The following is a 15850-nucleotide window of genomic DNA, read 5'->3' as shown; positions in this document are numbered from 1 at the left end:
AAGTTTATTTTCCATCTCAGCACGGCTTTATCATGTCTCTGCAAGATTCTCAATCACATTATATAAGTAACAGTGAAGCATTCAGGCATTCAGGCAAATGTGTTGCACACACATTTGATCTGAAGTTTTATTTCACCGGAAGAGTCTAAACTTTATTATGTGATAAAAAGAATTAGACTACCCATGCTCAACATGGAAGCTCTTGAGCTACCTTTAAACAGAGGGCTGTCTCACTGATAACGTATATCTAATCCGACTGACTAAACCTATAACATAGCCAGTAGTTCCAATCTGAATGGTCAAAGGCAAACAGAAACTGCACTGTAACGTCTGATGAATCATGACTTATCAGCCACGTCTGCTTGCTGCGCCGACTCCTGCTGTAAGCAGGAAGCTCACTGAGGCAGGATGACACGTTGGGCTGACAGATCACCGCCCTGTTGCACTGGCTCCAATGGCTCATCTCATAAATTACCTTCTTACTGTTGAGCAGGAAAAATTGCATCATGAATCCTGATCTCACTACAACAACATGCCTTTGTGGCTATTGTGATGAATCACTGTCTTGCTATGCTGTAAAAACAATGTTCATACGTTAATGGGAAACCCTGGTTTAATTATTTACACATGCAAAATTTTCTAAAATCTAACATCTTCTAAATAGTGTTATAGTAATGCTTGTATTAATAGATGTATTTTTTTGTAACAAAACTATAAAAAATATTATAATTTAGGGATACATTCAGATCCCAACAGCACAGAAAAACTTTAGCAGCATTTGACTTTACCTCTTATACACTTGAGTCCATGCACATCTTTCTTATTGGCACATAAGTACACTTTTGGCAAGTCTTTGTTTTAATTTTGACAATAAAAAACAAAATAAAATTAGATACTTTTTAGCCCTTAAAATCTGTATAGATCTAACCTAAACAAAGACAAATTAAAACAGATTTCAGCCTCTTATCTATCATTCTTTTGCTCTGTGATTGAAAGTTACTTATGTCTCACAATCAACTGAAAAGTCCCAAACAGCATGGGGTTGAAATTGAACCACCAATACAAAGCCCATGGTTCACCTCAGGAGATTGACACATATTAGTAAGCACTGTGACTTGTAACATTCCTGTCACACTATTATGTATCAGTCTTTTGTTTAAATGGAATTTGAAGACAAAATATCTTTCCTGCATCGCGTCTTACGCATTTGACGCTGTCGCTACACAATTTTATCACCAGGAATACCAGTATGACACAGACTTTAAGAAATGTTGAAAATGTCCATACAATTTGTATAATTTGTTGTGCAAGTCAAAGTTAGGGTTTTAATAAAGTTGTCGCAAGCTCATCGCTTGAGAAAACACAATTTTACATAATAAGTCTGCTAATGTTGCTTGATTTGACTTTTTTTTTTCACATTTTCATTGATAGAAAAACACTGAGGTTTAATAGTATTTCAATAACACAATCAAAAGGATTTGTACTATAAATTCCAAAGAAAAATAAATGGTTGTGTGTCAAAATAAGTTTTTAAACACTGTGTAGAGTTTTGTTATGCATGAGAAGGAGAAGATCAATATATTTAAACGCTGCATGAATGAAAAATGTCTATGAGTATGTGCGTGCGTTTGGCCAGCTTCTGTTATAAAGCAAAGCTGATTTCATCAACTAAGTGCTTATATACAGTATCTTCTAGACTGCCGACATTGACAAGACATTAAAGATGCAATCTGGGGACAAGGACATCTCTGTGTCCAACACACATGCACCAAAGTGAGAGAAATTATGCAGATGGAGGAAAAGGAAAGCGTAACTTAGAGTCTTTTCATCTCCCTCTTTCTTTGTTGCTACAGTCCCACCACCCTTCCCATTTGTATAATAAAAACCAACATTCATACACACAGCTGACCAAGTCACATGATAACAACAGCTTCATAGGTTTTTAACATTTCAGAAGGTACATGTCAAATAGCTAACTTTAGTCAGAAGGTATTATTAAATATTTAGTTCAAATCTATCTGTAGTATAACCAACCATCCACAGGTTCAAGGGTGGTTGGTTTTGACCAATTGATCAACAATTGGTCAAAACTGTTGACCACGTTTTTTGAGCAACAATTTTGTAAAAAATGTTTGTACCATTTCATATTAAAGCTTGCAAAGCTGTTTTCTAGAGTCTGCTCATTATTTTGTTGACAAAATTAATCTGGCTTTTACTAACAAAATCATTTTCACACTTTGCAAAGATATTTTCAAGGAAAGAGAGTCTGTTTTGGCTGCAGTTTCCTGTCTGCCTGTGTGATGTCACCTCCACTGCACAATGTGCCCTAACAACTGTCCAAGTGGTAGATTACTGAGCAGAGAGCAGCTGAAACACTTTGACACACTTTAGAATACAAGTAATAAATTTTACTAGGCTGTGCAAAACACTACGTTTATGAAGCATAACAACTTCTAATCTACACTTTGTCCACACGATTAACTGCAGCCAGTTTGAAATATATTACAACCAAGTTATCAACAAGTCACACCAAAATGAAAAGTAAACATTCTAGTGTTAGCCTTTAACGTAATACCAACTGCTTTGCATAAAAATATTGCCAGGAAAAACAAGATACGAGATACGAGATTTTAGACTGCAGCTGTATTTATCAAGTTATACCTTCAGAAAGAAAACTGTAGAGTCCTGTTGGAATAAAATATCTATTCCTGTCAAAAAAAAGGATGCTGCAGTGTTCAGAAGGAGTTAAATGGGATGCAATAACAACACTAATGTGCACTGAATATTGCTGATGAAATTTCTGTTAATTCTACTTTCATCTTAAAGTAGAATTGAATGCTTTAAAACATACAATTTAGCAACAAAAACCTATTGCACATTACTCAGATTGGTAAGAGAGACTAAATATCCCAAATGGGTTTTTTCTTGATTGCTGGAAAGTCATTATATCACTTAGAACTTGACTCCTTTACATATCTTAAAAGTTAAGATTTGAGAAAAATAATTTACCTGAAAACTTTCTTTATGGCACAACTTAAACAGAGCAATATACATTCCTCCAATGCCGACATATGAAAGATATCAGTTGATGTTTGTTGTATGACATGTCTACTGTTGGTGCAGATTAGTTAAAAGTTCAATTCTTTCTCAAGTTAAAATTGAACTGAACTCATTTTAAATCTATTAACAACTTTTTATTAAGGGAATAGATATCAGAAAAAAACTCAGTTGGCTAGAGAACCACATGTAAGTAATCAGGCTGAAAATCAACTTAATGTAAAATTTTGTACCATATTGAAAGCCGAACATTTAAATTATTCCACACTAGGGAAAGCTGACACAGATAATATGGACTAAAACATAGTGGGTGGTTTGTGTTGTTTTGCAAGCCACTGTCTCCAAGGCATGTTTAAATTTAATGGCAACATAAATTTTGATTTCATCATAATTTCATCATTGCACCTCACTAAACTTTGCATTTAGTGGAAAATGCTTCCCAAACAAATAAAATCTCCAGCTACAGAGTTGATATTCCATGTGTGAAATATATATTAGACACATTAATAGACCAATGCTGTTTCTATTAGTACTAATAAGTCCTAAAATGCAGAAATGGGTCTATGTCCCAACTTTTTGCAAATTAAAATAATGATTTCCAGTTTAATACTGGAGCATATTTAAGTGTTAAGTTTCCTGTCATTAATGTGTGCTTCTGTATGAATGTAGTTTAACAGGATGTGCTGAAGTAAAATATGCAGCCTCAGCCATCCCTCCTTGCACAAATATGAACTTTGAATAAATAGTGGCATTCATAGAAAGCTGCAGCCAGTGCCAAAAAATCCACCCTCATTACAGGGAGTACATAAACACATATTGAACATTTCAGAAAAAAAATACCCAACTCTTCCTGCAATGTGCAACAAAGGAATAAGAAGAGAATGTCAGTAGAGAGGTAAAAACTTATATGACCCAGAAAGTGCAAGTCACATACAATGCCCAGCAAACCATATCACTTGAACAACTACAAAGTTCAATGATTGTGATTTTATATGATAAATCAACTTGTGTAATGGTGACAATTGGCAAAATGTAATGTTTTAATTGTTGATTTTTGTGTTTTTATGAAGTAAAGCACTTTTGCACTGCCTTGTGTGAAATATATACTAGACATTAGACATTTGCTGAAATGTCCTATAAAAATAAACTTGATTGGTTAGGCTTGATAAAGTAGAGCATAAGTGCAGGAAGTAAAATTATTAATGTTTTCAAATTTAATTAGAAAAATTAAAATGTCAATATGCATTTGTATTTAACCCTTTCACAGTAAATCCTGTCTTTTGCTGCAAGTCTTTGCACATCGGGGCACTGAAAATTTGCTGATTTTTTTTTTTTTTTTACAAAATAGCTCCATCATATTGGATGCAAAAGATCTGCGAACATCAATTTGATCATGTGTTATCTGGTTGATGTGCAAAGTTGTTGTATTTTCTTGTATGTTCTTGTTTTCTTTCCAGCTAAAAGACAGATGGTTACACGGACACTCACCTACAACCCTGTCTCCAGTCTGAATGCCCATCTTCCTCATAGCTGCAGCTAAGACTGCCACATCACGCCTCAGCTCCCCAAATGTTACCTTTACGATCTCCTCTTTCCCTTCCCCTGTTACACAGACACAGAAACAGAATTAATACATGAACAAAGAGACAGAAAAGTGCATACATTACAAATACCTTCAATACAACTGACCAATCTGATTGGATTAATTTAGGTTTTAAAAGTTGTTGTGAATAAGGGATTGCTAAATATTGTTACCCTGAAAGACATCTAAATGTCAAGACAGACATGATAGATAACACCAACACAGGAAGATATCAAATAAAACTGCAGGTGAGTGATTATCTGGTAAGAACATCACAGCAGACAAGAAAACAGACCCTATCTCTCTATGTAATACCTTACTGACATTTACAGAGGCTCTACAGCATCCTGACCAATGGGTATTTCTACAATTACATTACAGCTCCTCAGGAAGGCTGGACATGTACAAAACACTCTCCAGAGAACACACACACACAAATAAAGAGAGACCTATCCATTAGTAAGTAACATTGAGAAGCAGGGAAAGGAGCAGCAGTTAATCTAATAACAAAATGACGTCAGAAGCACACCACCATACCGACTCAAGTGTTCCAGTGCACCCTCAACTCACTTCTTTCAAATCCAGCCTTCTTTCTTTCTCATGTAACATGATGCAGTGTTATTCAGCTGTGCTTCATACATCTACCTACTTGCAGCATAGAGAGCCACTTTGTCCTGGTTGGCATGCTTAAGCAGGTTCTCGGCGAAGTTGAGTCGGGCTCCTTTAAACCACTCTGGAACATCTGAGATCCGCTTGGATACGTCCACCACCTGGTACGACCGGCACAAAAAACACAGGGGAAGAAAGAGTCAAAAACCGAATCATTTCAGTCTGTTCAGTCAAGTTTCTCTGACTGAGTAAACTCCCAAGTCAATATTCCAATTTTGCAAGTGTTCCAGTGCACCCTCAACTCACTTCTTTCAAATCCAGCCTTCTTTCTTTCTCATGTAACATGATGCAGTGTTATTTTGTTATTAGCTTCCTTTTTTTTCCAAAAAAAGGAAGCTAATTTAAACAAGCTGGACATTGTTTGGAAAATGTCCAAACAATGACCCATGCGGGTGGGGAACAGCCCCACCCACAGTGCATCACTGCTCCAAAATGACTCATTTACTGTCATACCGTCCAGTCTTCCAGGATGAATATCAGAATGACTATATCGGGTAGAAGATGTGGTCATTTAGTGCAGGGTGACATAAAATCCATGTGTACAAAACAGGTGTGCCAATCCTGTGTTAGTTTATTGCCTTAAAGTCGTGTCAGCATCCTGAAACTACAGATTATCAAGATAACTAACTGCAATAGAGGGTAATAATGGGCATGGCTACTCTCACAATTAAGATCTGCATCAGAGACGTATGATGACTTAATTTTAATGTAGTTTAATATCTTATATGAAATCACAGGAAAGTCTGCAAAGTCTGAAAATTGATTGCAGCTGTAATTTTCAAGAACCAAGCAGAATCTGAAATAATTTGACTTTTGCTTTATATTCAACTACTTTTCGGTTGTGCTTACCTCTTCATAGGGTTTGGAGCTGACAATGCCACAGAAGCGCCACACCTCTGCCCAGAACTCTGGATACGAGGCCACAGACCACTGGTAAAGGTCATTGTAGTTTGCTAGAAGACACACAGTTTGAACATATGATTCTTCTTGGAAACATACCACTCATCTGAACACAGTTACACATCAAATACCATTTCCTGAAACAGTCCTCAATGAAGTCAATGCTTGCAACAGAACCTAAAAGTCATGGGAGAAGTACAACAAAAAAAAAAGTGGCAAAATTTTAAGAAAATATTTATACTACTGACGAAACTATAACGAAGACGACCAACTCTCCTTTTTGTGACACTTTTCTTTACCACTACACAATGTCCCCATCCCTCTTTTCATGAACCTTAGCATCTCAGCTGCAAACAGTAAGGAAATGGATAACATATTACATCACCTGAGCAACATTTTCTACCAGTCGTTATGGCATAAAATTTTTCATGAAAAAAAAGCTTTCTCACAAAAACAAACAGGACTGCAACACTGGTGCAAGCCACAGTACTGACTGGAAAACTATTGAGCACGAAAAAGACATTAATCACCATGGAGAACCAACATGCGCTAAGCCTACTCTTCAATTTAAGAGTCTTGCCCTTTTGTAGTGTAGATTAGATTAAAAGAAGGTTTAATTTGCTAATTGCCTTTAACCAGTCAAAAAACTGGATTTATTTATGATTGCTAAATAAAGTTAACATATGCTCTTCAAAATAATTGAGTTCAAGTTCTATTACCTGAAAAAGGTCTTAATACATATATATACTTAATACATATACAGTATATTGGATTAGGATTTGCGCAAATTTCAATTTCTAATTGACTTAAGCCAACAAACCAAGGGGTTGGTCATTTTGATTTTCAAAATATGAGTTTATAGATACAGTTGAAAATTAAAGCCTCCCTCTTTAAAAAAAATAAAAAGTCCAGCAACTCATTGAAAATGTTAGTGGTTGTGGATTGTCTTTAGTACAACTCTGAGTCTAAAAGAAATACAGATTTTTGTGACAACCATTAATAATGTAAATACAAACGAATTAACTGTCACTTAGAGCTGATACCCACAACTAGAAAATGAATTATTCAAGACAAGTACATCAATATTTACTTGAAACAAACACCTCATAGGGAAGCAAAGTGGAAAACTTTAGAACTCCCTCTACAAACTGAGGAGGATGAACAAGAACAGGAACAAGTACCTACTTACGTTCTGTTCCCTTTATCTCTGAAGCAGGAACTTTGATCTGGGTATGATATCAGACCCAATGTAGACATATTCCAGTTCCAAGTTTGAAAACAGTGAGAGAGGGATTTGATCATTTATGTCCTCAGTGACCAAGCTAACTAGGGCCAAGTTTTTCTCTGCATTTTGTCCTTTCAAAGACTGTAGTAACACGTTAACTAAAACAAATTGCACGTGTTTGTCTAAGACTTAATAAGATGTAAATCTGAAGCATTTCAATGGTTTTTAACTAGCTGCACACTGGTTGAGTTGCTAGCACTGTGCTTTGCACTACGAAGGTGCAAAGTCTTTCTGCTTCGAGTTGGTTCTCTCCGGGTACTCTGGCTGCCTCACATCGTCAAAAATATGACTTTTAGGTGGAGTTGCAACTTTGAAGAAATTATGTAGCACCAATTTAGATTACTTTGGTTTGGGAACCAAATTGTGTAGAGACATGCAATGCAACCCATCCACTTTGTACAAAACAAAGCTTCGTGTTATGAAAAGTGATCAAAAATCACATTAATTTTATAAACTACAAAGCGTTTAATAGATTCTGTTTGTTTAATGTTTATCATTTTCACCAATATTTGTGCCATGTGTAAGTATTAAGATCTCTTTCAATATCTCTCTTCGATAACAGCTTTCCATCCATTGTCTTCATCTCGTTTTTCTGCATTCCACAGAGCAGTGTCAGTTTTCACATAAACAATTGAAGCAGGCCACTGTCTTTCCTGTGGCTTCTTCAGCCTTGACAATCAGGCCAAGCTACTGCTATAAGCTGCTAGCTACAACTAAAAAGGGGCGCGGCGAAGAGATTGGAAGCCCTGCTTAGCAACAGTCCTCTGATGCTGATTCTTCCAACCCATCTAGATTTGGCAACGTTGCACAGTCACGTAGGTCTAGATGTTGGATGAAACAATGCTAACAAGTAGACAGTGCCACTAACTATTTCTATTTTCTGCAATTCAGTCTGCAGCTTCGTAGGCTCAATGAAATCCGACTTAGACGGTCTCCAACACACCTGCTATGACCCTGGACCATTCGTCCTCCCTCCTCCCCACTCACCCAGATTAAGTCCGTAGTTCAAGTTGACCTGTATCCTAAACTTGTCCATCTGCGTGTTCCTCTTGGATTCCGGGTACCAGAGCACCTTGCTCTCCGTATCCATAATTTCCTCGCCCTTTCCTTCCGTGTCTTTGGACATCTTTGTTGAGTCGCTCTTTACTGGAGTCAAAACACCACGTAGTCCCGAGCTCCTCACAAACAGCTGACAGTTCCAGGAAGTGCGGTGAGGTATTTAATGGGCTCACCAGCTAGCTGCTTCGTTTGAATGGCTCCAGACTGCGGGACTCAGCTAGATAACCGTACAGTCAAAGGCAAAGCGTGAGGGGATGGCAATGTAGCTTCGAGACCACGCCCCCATCGTCATGACGTAGCCTGGCGTGCTGGGTGTTCAAGATCGAAAGTGTCTGAAACTGTTGCGTGTGATTTCAGAAGGATCTTCAGAAATCCTTAAAGCGACTGCATGGTCAGAAAAGGTGACTGATGAAATATAACAGTTGCTATGCAGAAGGTTCGAATTTGGCCAAATAAAATGATCTCTCGTCCACTCAAATTACTGCAAGACCGATTAATGGAGGAAACTTCAACAAAATAAAAAATATATACATCTTAAACTAGAATTTCATGACACTTCAATTTAGTTTAATTCAATTTAGTAGTTTTCCCTGCACTGTGCTTTTTAATTTTATTTGAGTAATATTATTTGATGTGATGCTAGTCATTCTTACCTAAAAACCTCTCACTACTTTATTCACTTCAAGGTACTACACTGAATGACAAACAAGCATGTTTTAATCGAAAATGCACCACACTTCTGGTTTGTGAACAAGTTTCAGTGTTCTACTGTTGTTTTATTTTTTATTTATTTTATTTACTGAGCCTGTTATGCTATTTGGAAATCAAATAAATATGAAGAAAAAATTCTGAAAGTTTATTGTTCTAAGGTAAAATCATATTTAGTAAATTAGACTATACATTATCTGTTTTAAGTATTGGTTTCAAAGGTTGAATGTTGTAGAAAAGATTTGGACGTTTCATCTGCCCGTATTTGTTATTTTATAAGAATGTGATTAATTAATGTTTTTAATAGTGTTATTATAAAAGTACCAAAACGTCCACATAGTTTTATATATTCACAAATTAGAACAAATTAAACATGCCAGTCAAGTACTCAAAGTTGCCTTTGTACCAAAGACTTGTTTACTCTTCCTTGAATAAGAAAGGTTGCTGTAGAGATCTTGAACGTCACCCGCACGTGAACGCGCAGAGGTGATGATGTTGGTGTGCGCGCGGGAAACTTCCCCGGATCATTGATTGGTCCTTAGCAAACTGGTCACACATCAGCCGACAGATCGCTCTATGCGCGGAGGCGTAACTCTAGCGTTGAACTGCTGTCTTTGCTCAAAGAAAAGCTGAAAGACGTGTTTGAACTGCAGCTTGTCAGTCAGAGACCTGGGACGAGGGATGAGCTTAGGGGTGAGCTTAGGGGTGTGACCAATCAGAAAGCGGAATAAATACCCTCCTCAATGCCTGTTGTTCATTTTATTCCTTTAATCAGGTTTTTTAAGAGTTACATAAGGGATGTTTTATCCAAACGTTGCTTCACTCGTAAATACAGTCTCTTTCACCTGGTAGTTTTGCTTGATAGTTTCATTGAAAATCCTAAACAACTGATGGCTTTGTCTGTATAGCACACGTGCCTCGACATGTGCATTCTTCCTAGTGAAAAGAAATGACTGAAATACTGTAAGAATTTGAATTTTTCTGACAGATGAACATGCTTTGATCTAAACCAAACTTCTGGTCACATGTTTCCACTGTCAATTCTTTTACAATGTCTTTTACAATGTCCAATACGTTTTGTTTTAGGAATTGCTTTGCTTCATCCAGCTTGCCTAAGAAAACCATCCTGATAGCATTATTTTGCAACCATATGTCCCTGAACTCTGACCAGCTTAAGTGCTGCTGATGAGCATTTCCACATCATAACGTTTCACCACCATCTTCCGATATGTTCATGATGATGCGCGGTATTGTTTTCTGACACACATAACATTTTGTAGGCCAAAAATGTAAATTTTCTTTTCATCTGACCAGAGCAACTTCTTCCACCTTGTTCCCTTCAAAGCTTTTGGAAAGTTCTTAAATGGATTATGCTTTCTATTGCCGATGGTTTTCTTCTTGCCACTCTTTTATCAAGGCCATGCATGTGTGACTAATTATCAACAGATTCTTCTAATCAAACTGTGGCTCTCTGCATTCTTCTGTGTTTTAGGGTGTCATACACTTATTGAGGAAAACAAGGTTTATTGGGTCAGTTGAGTCCACAACATAACCAAATGCATTAATACATTCATGTAGTTCTTTGTGAGGAGCTTGTCTTACTCTTTTAAATCTTTTGGGATGTTTTTGTCATTCTTTGTTGTTGTTGTCAGCCCAAATGCAGAGATGAGGACAGCAGCAGTATTGTAGAAAAAAAAAAAAAAAAACAGATTTAATGAACCGAATTTTCTGGAGACAAAAAGAGGGAGGGACAAGAGAAGATCTATAATTTATTCTGGGAACTTTGATTACTGCATTCTAGAGAGAATGAGCAGATGAGAAACAATAGTCAAAGACTGAAACACTGAGGTAAAATTAGCAACACAGGAACAAAATGAAATATAATATGCTATAATGAAAACAAAGCCATGAAACTAAACTAAAAGTCCAACAGATAAAAACAATGGCTTAATTATCTCAATATTTTGTTCATGGCATTTTCACGCTGTGGGGATATTTAGCAGGGACAGAAAAACATTTTGGTTGATGGGAAGATGGATGAAAATATAACTGCACAGGATTGTTATCTTATAAACAAGTTTGCCAAAAAGGTAACTTTCCTCCTTATTTCTGCTGACTGTACATGGATATGGGCATTGCAATTATGTTTCTATTTCTCTCTAAGTACAATTTGAATATGATTCTAGGTTATAGCCTCTAACTGACTCGACCAGAGGGAACACATAGGAATAACCAGAATAACTTGTTGACTGAGCCTCATACCACTCCTGCCTCACAATGACAAACCCTTTCCAACTTGTTGAAAAAAAGAACACAATATGCAAAAAGAAAATAAATTATTGAAATGCTAAATACAAACGTTTCATATGGGGCTGCTGACCATATAGGACTTCTTCTTTATCATCGGAAAAATTTATTTAATGCTCTCAAGTCTTGAAACAAATTTTGCTCTGATGTCACTGAATGTGTTGTGTAACAGAGTTAATGTTGTATAGAATTCCACTTGTCATTACTCCCAAGTTTGGGTTCATGTGTAATGGGTGAAACAGCACCCCCTTCTGGTGGTTGGCAGTGTTAAATATACTGAACACAGATATCTCGTTGCCAGTTCATGAGAGATGAGCGCGAGGTATGTTCACTGAGTTTAACGCTCTGGTAAAATGTTATGTTAGCTTGATGCTAACATAAAATACTATTCCTCGTAAGGTGCTGTACCCGCTGTGATGAACCTGATTCCTGATCAGTTATTATCCTGTTCCATACAGGTACATATTGTTTTATTTCTTTGTATTTTTGTGTAATATTAATGTATTAAATACGGCCGTTGGCCAGTTCATGAGAGATGAGCGCGAGGTGCTGTACCCGCTGTGATGAACCTGATTCCTGATCAGTTATTATCCTGTTCCATACAGATAAATACCATTTCATCTCATCCTGTCTCCTGGCCCTGATTCACACAACGCAGAACTGAGTTGAACTGGGCGATCACGATTATCGAGGTTACATTGGTGCCTGTGACCCGTTCTTCGACCACTTCAGCGCGGGTGGATGCGTCTACTTCCCGGCGCCTCAGGGGATCGTGGGTGGCACATCGGTCCCGGTCATCAGACACGGTGCTCCGTGTGGACTTTTCGCCGCTTCGGTAGTGTGGCGGTGGGCAGTCTAGAAAGTGTGGAGTTATTTTTTATTTAAAAAAAAAAAGAAAAAAAAAAAAAAAGTATTTTAATAGTTTTGTTTCGTGGTACAGAGCTAATGTGTTGCTGGGCTGTGGTTATTACCGGATTTTTTTTTTTTCTTTGCTCTCTCTGTGAAGGAGGGGCACTTTGAGACAAAATTGGCTTGAATGTTTTTACAGCCTTGTTTTACAGCCGGGTTTTACTTGTTGATTTGTCGAAGGTGCACTTTTGCCGCTGTGTTTAATTTGTAAGTGCTCAAAAAAAAAAAAAAAAAAAAAAATATATATATATATTTTTTGTTTTGTTTTCAATCATTAAGTGCTGAGTTATGGCAAACAACAATTCTTTTGGTAGGGGAAGGGGGTTAGGAATGTTTACTCCTATTCCTGCAGTTGCTAGAGGTAGGGGTTTGTTTTTGAATACCCCAGAAGCATCCACACCAAAACCAAATTTTGTTTATTTGGGTGAAAGAGTTAACAACACTGCTGATGCTCCACAGTGTGATGTTGATGGCAGACTTTTGAGTGACATAGCTTCACGAATTGGAGTTTCTATCGGTGAAAGTATTGCATCTTGCATTGAGACCCGTTTGAGTAATACAATGGGTCCAGGGGTGGTTGGAGCTACAGCTAACGAGTCTGCCATGCTAAATGTCATTGTTCGCCCTGATGTAAAAGAACCTGTGAGTTTTAAAGGGGATCATGATTCATGTTCAGTCCAAGAGTGGGAGGTCATGATGTTATCCTATATGAGAAAGAAAGGCATCCCTGTGGCTGAACAGGCTGATGAGGTTATGTCTAAGCTGGTGGGGAGGGCACATGAAGTAGTTAAAGTTGGCATACGCAGTAAGCCAGTTTTAAATCTGACTACAGGACCTGAACCCATTTTTGAGGTACTGAAGCAGCACTTCAGTGATACTATGTCCTCTAGTTTGCCCTTAGCGGATTTTTATGCTACTGTGCCCCACCCCAACGAACATCCCTTTGACTATTGGCTGAGACTCAACAAAGCTTTGGATGTGACAGAGGACTCTTTAAAGAGACAAAATAAGGCTTTTGACTCTCTGTCCTGTGATCTAGCTGCCATGTTTATCCAGAACTGCCCTGACCCTGAACTGTCGCTCATATTCAAATGTAGGCAGCTGAAAGACTGGACGGTGGCTGACATTCACGAGAAACTTGTTGAACACTGCAGAAATCGCAAGCGACTAACCAAACACAGAATGTCAAGTTTCTGGTCTTCCCAGCACCAGGAAGTCACCTCCTCTGTGCAAAATGCGACACTCAGTACTGAAGTATTACCTCCAGCCCCAGTTGTTGCATCACCTATTGGAAAGTCAGCTGAGAACTCGCCGGACCGCCTGGACCGGGTCATCGCTCTGCTCGAACGTGTTCTGGAGCAGCAGCAGCCACAGCAGCACAAGTTTCAAAGTAGGTTCAAGGCACACACCCAGGGGGACCAGCCGACGAAAGTAAAGCCTGCCGTACCTTGTGCTGTGTGCAGCGAGGGTGGGCACACTACTCAGTATCACTGTAGGTCCAATCATCTGTGCTTTAGCTGTTTTGCACCTGACCACATCCGAGCGCAGTGTCCAGGGGCTGTGGTGAGGAAGCCTAGGAGCGATAAGCAGGTGGTGCAGTCTCAGGAAAACTGACTGGCCCGCATGTGGTGGGGGAAAGTGTTGGGCCTAAAAGTGATCCCCCTGTTCAAAATTTTGAAGATGACATGGAGTCTGTGTGTCAAAGTGCATATGAAGTGAGAGATATGGGATATACACCAATATTCCAAAACATTCAGAGACTCGAACAGCATGACAACTTGTTTTATGAAGATGTGACACTGGGAGGAGTGGTTACGGTCAGAGCCTTGCTGGATAGTGGGTCGATGGCGTGCACTCTGAGCTCTAAAGTAATACCTCAGCTGTTACATAGGGATGTTTTAAGGAGCCCCACCCTTGAGCCGACAGCGACTGTGTTGATTGGGTGTGGGGGATCCAGGACCTTACCTTCTGGCATGTGCGATCTGGAGATGGGTCTTTATGACTGCAAAGTGATTGTCCCGACATTGATTGTTGAGAACCAGAATGAAGAACTGATTGTTGGCAGTAACCTGTTGAGATACATTATTAACAGGTTTAAGCTGAGGCAAGATCTCCAGAACCAGGGCCCCACAGCACTCTGTGACAGTGATGCAGAGCAGAAAATGCTAGGCTTGTTGGCAAGGGTGGAAGCTGCCGATGAAAACGTCCATGATGCAGTTGGAACTGTCAAAATCAAGCGAGCTGTTACTCTTGAACCTATGACAGAGCATCTGATTTGGGGAAAGTTGCCACAGGTGAATAATCTGTTGGCGGGATGTACTGTTGTGGTGGAGCCAACAACAGCAAGATCTACACCGAGGACAGTCTTAGTGGGGAGGTCGGTGTCAATTCTAAGAGCAGATGGGTGGCTCCCATTAAAGGTCATTAATCCATCAGACAAGCCGGTTACCTTGAGACGTAATGCTAAGTTGGCTGATGTGTGTACTTGTTGTTCAGTGGAGATGTTTGCTGGATCCCAACTTGGCATTCATCAACAAATGCAAGTGCCATTGGACAACAGTACAAAACACAGCCTCGTCACAGAGGACTCCACCTTGCCAGATCATCCTCACCTTGTGACACCGTGCATAGTTGACACCCCTCAGGCAATGCTTAGACAACTGGGACTGTCGGATATAGACACCGAGTCATGTGACGTTGCCCCTGAATATAAGGCTAAACTGGCTGAGCTCATTGTTCAATACCAGTCGATTTTCTCAAGGGACAAACTGGATTGTGGTAAAGCCATGGGTTTTCTACATCGCATCAGAGTCATGGATGAGAAACCATTCAGATTGCCATGTAGGCGCATACCACCAACCCAGTATGAAAAATTGAGAGAGGCACTGGATGAGATGGAGGAGCGTGAAATCATACGGAAGTCTAGCAGTGAGTTTGCATCTCCCCTGGTACTCGTGTGGAAGAAGTCTGGTGACTTACGGATTTGTAATGATTTCCGATGGATCAATGCACGCACTGTCAAGGATGCACACCCACTCCCTCATCCAGCTGATGCTCTAGCAGCCTTGGGGGGCAATGCCTTTTTCTCAACCATGGATTTGACTTCCGGCTATTACAATGTGGAAGTGCATGAGGCTGACCGAAAGTACACTGCCTTTTCATCGCCGTTTGGATTGTACGAGTATAATCGGATGCCTCAGGGACTCTGTAATAGTCCAGCGACATTCATGAGAATGATGCTAAACATCTTTGGTGACCAGAACTTTATGAGCTTGCTGTGCTATCTGGATGATGTCCTGGTGTTTGCTCCAACAGAAGACCTAGCGCTTGAGCGTCTGCACATGGTCTTCCAGAGACTCCAGAATCATAACCTC

General features: G+C 39.1%; 1 protein-coding gene across 1 annotated transcript in view; it reads right to left on the bottom strand.

Annotated features, from left to right (window-relative positions):
• The window catches only part of aacs (acetoacetyl-CoA synthetase), a 39253-nt gene extending 30434 nt beyond the window's left edge, over positions 1-8819 (bottom strand). Inside the window, exons 1-4 of the mRNA XM_032578850.1 lie at positions 8481-8819; positions 6158-6261; positions 5289-5409; positions 4546-4659 (exon numbers count right to left, since the gene is read on the bottom strand). Of these exons, the coding sequence (XP_032434741.1) occupies positions 4546-4659; positions 5289-5409; positions 6158-6261; positions 8481-8619 (478 nt within the window). The 5' untranslated portion in view covers positions 8620-8819. The remainder of the gene's footprint in view (positions 1-4545; positions 4660-5288; positions 5410-6157; positions 6262-8480) is intronic.
• Positions 8820-15850: the final 7031 nt, after the last annotated feature.

The sequence above is a fragment of the Xiphophorus hellerii genome, chromosome 12, assembly GCF_003331165.1.
Source record: "Xiphophorus hellerii strain 12219 chromosome 12, Xiphophorus_hellerii-4.1, whole genome shotgun sequence".
Lineage (NCBI taxonomy): Eukaryota > Metazoa > Chordata > Actinopteri > Cyprinodontiformes > Poeciliidae > Xiphophorus > Xiphophorus hellerii.
This window is presented reverse-complemented; position numbering and strand designations above follow the sequence as displayed.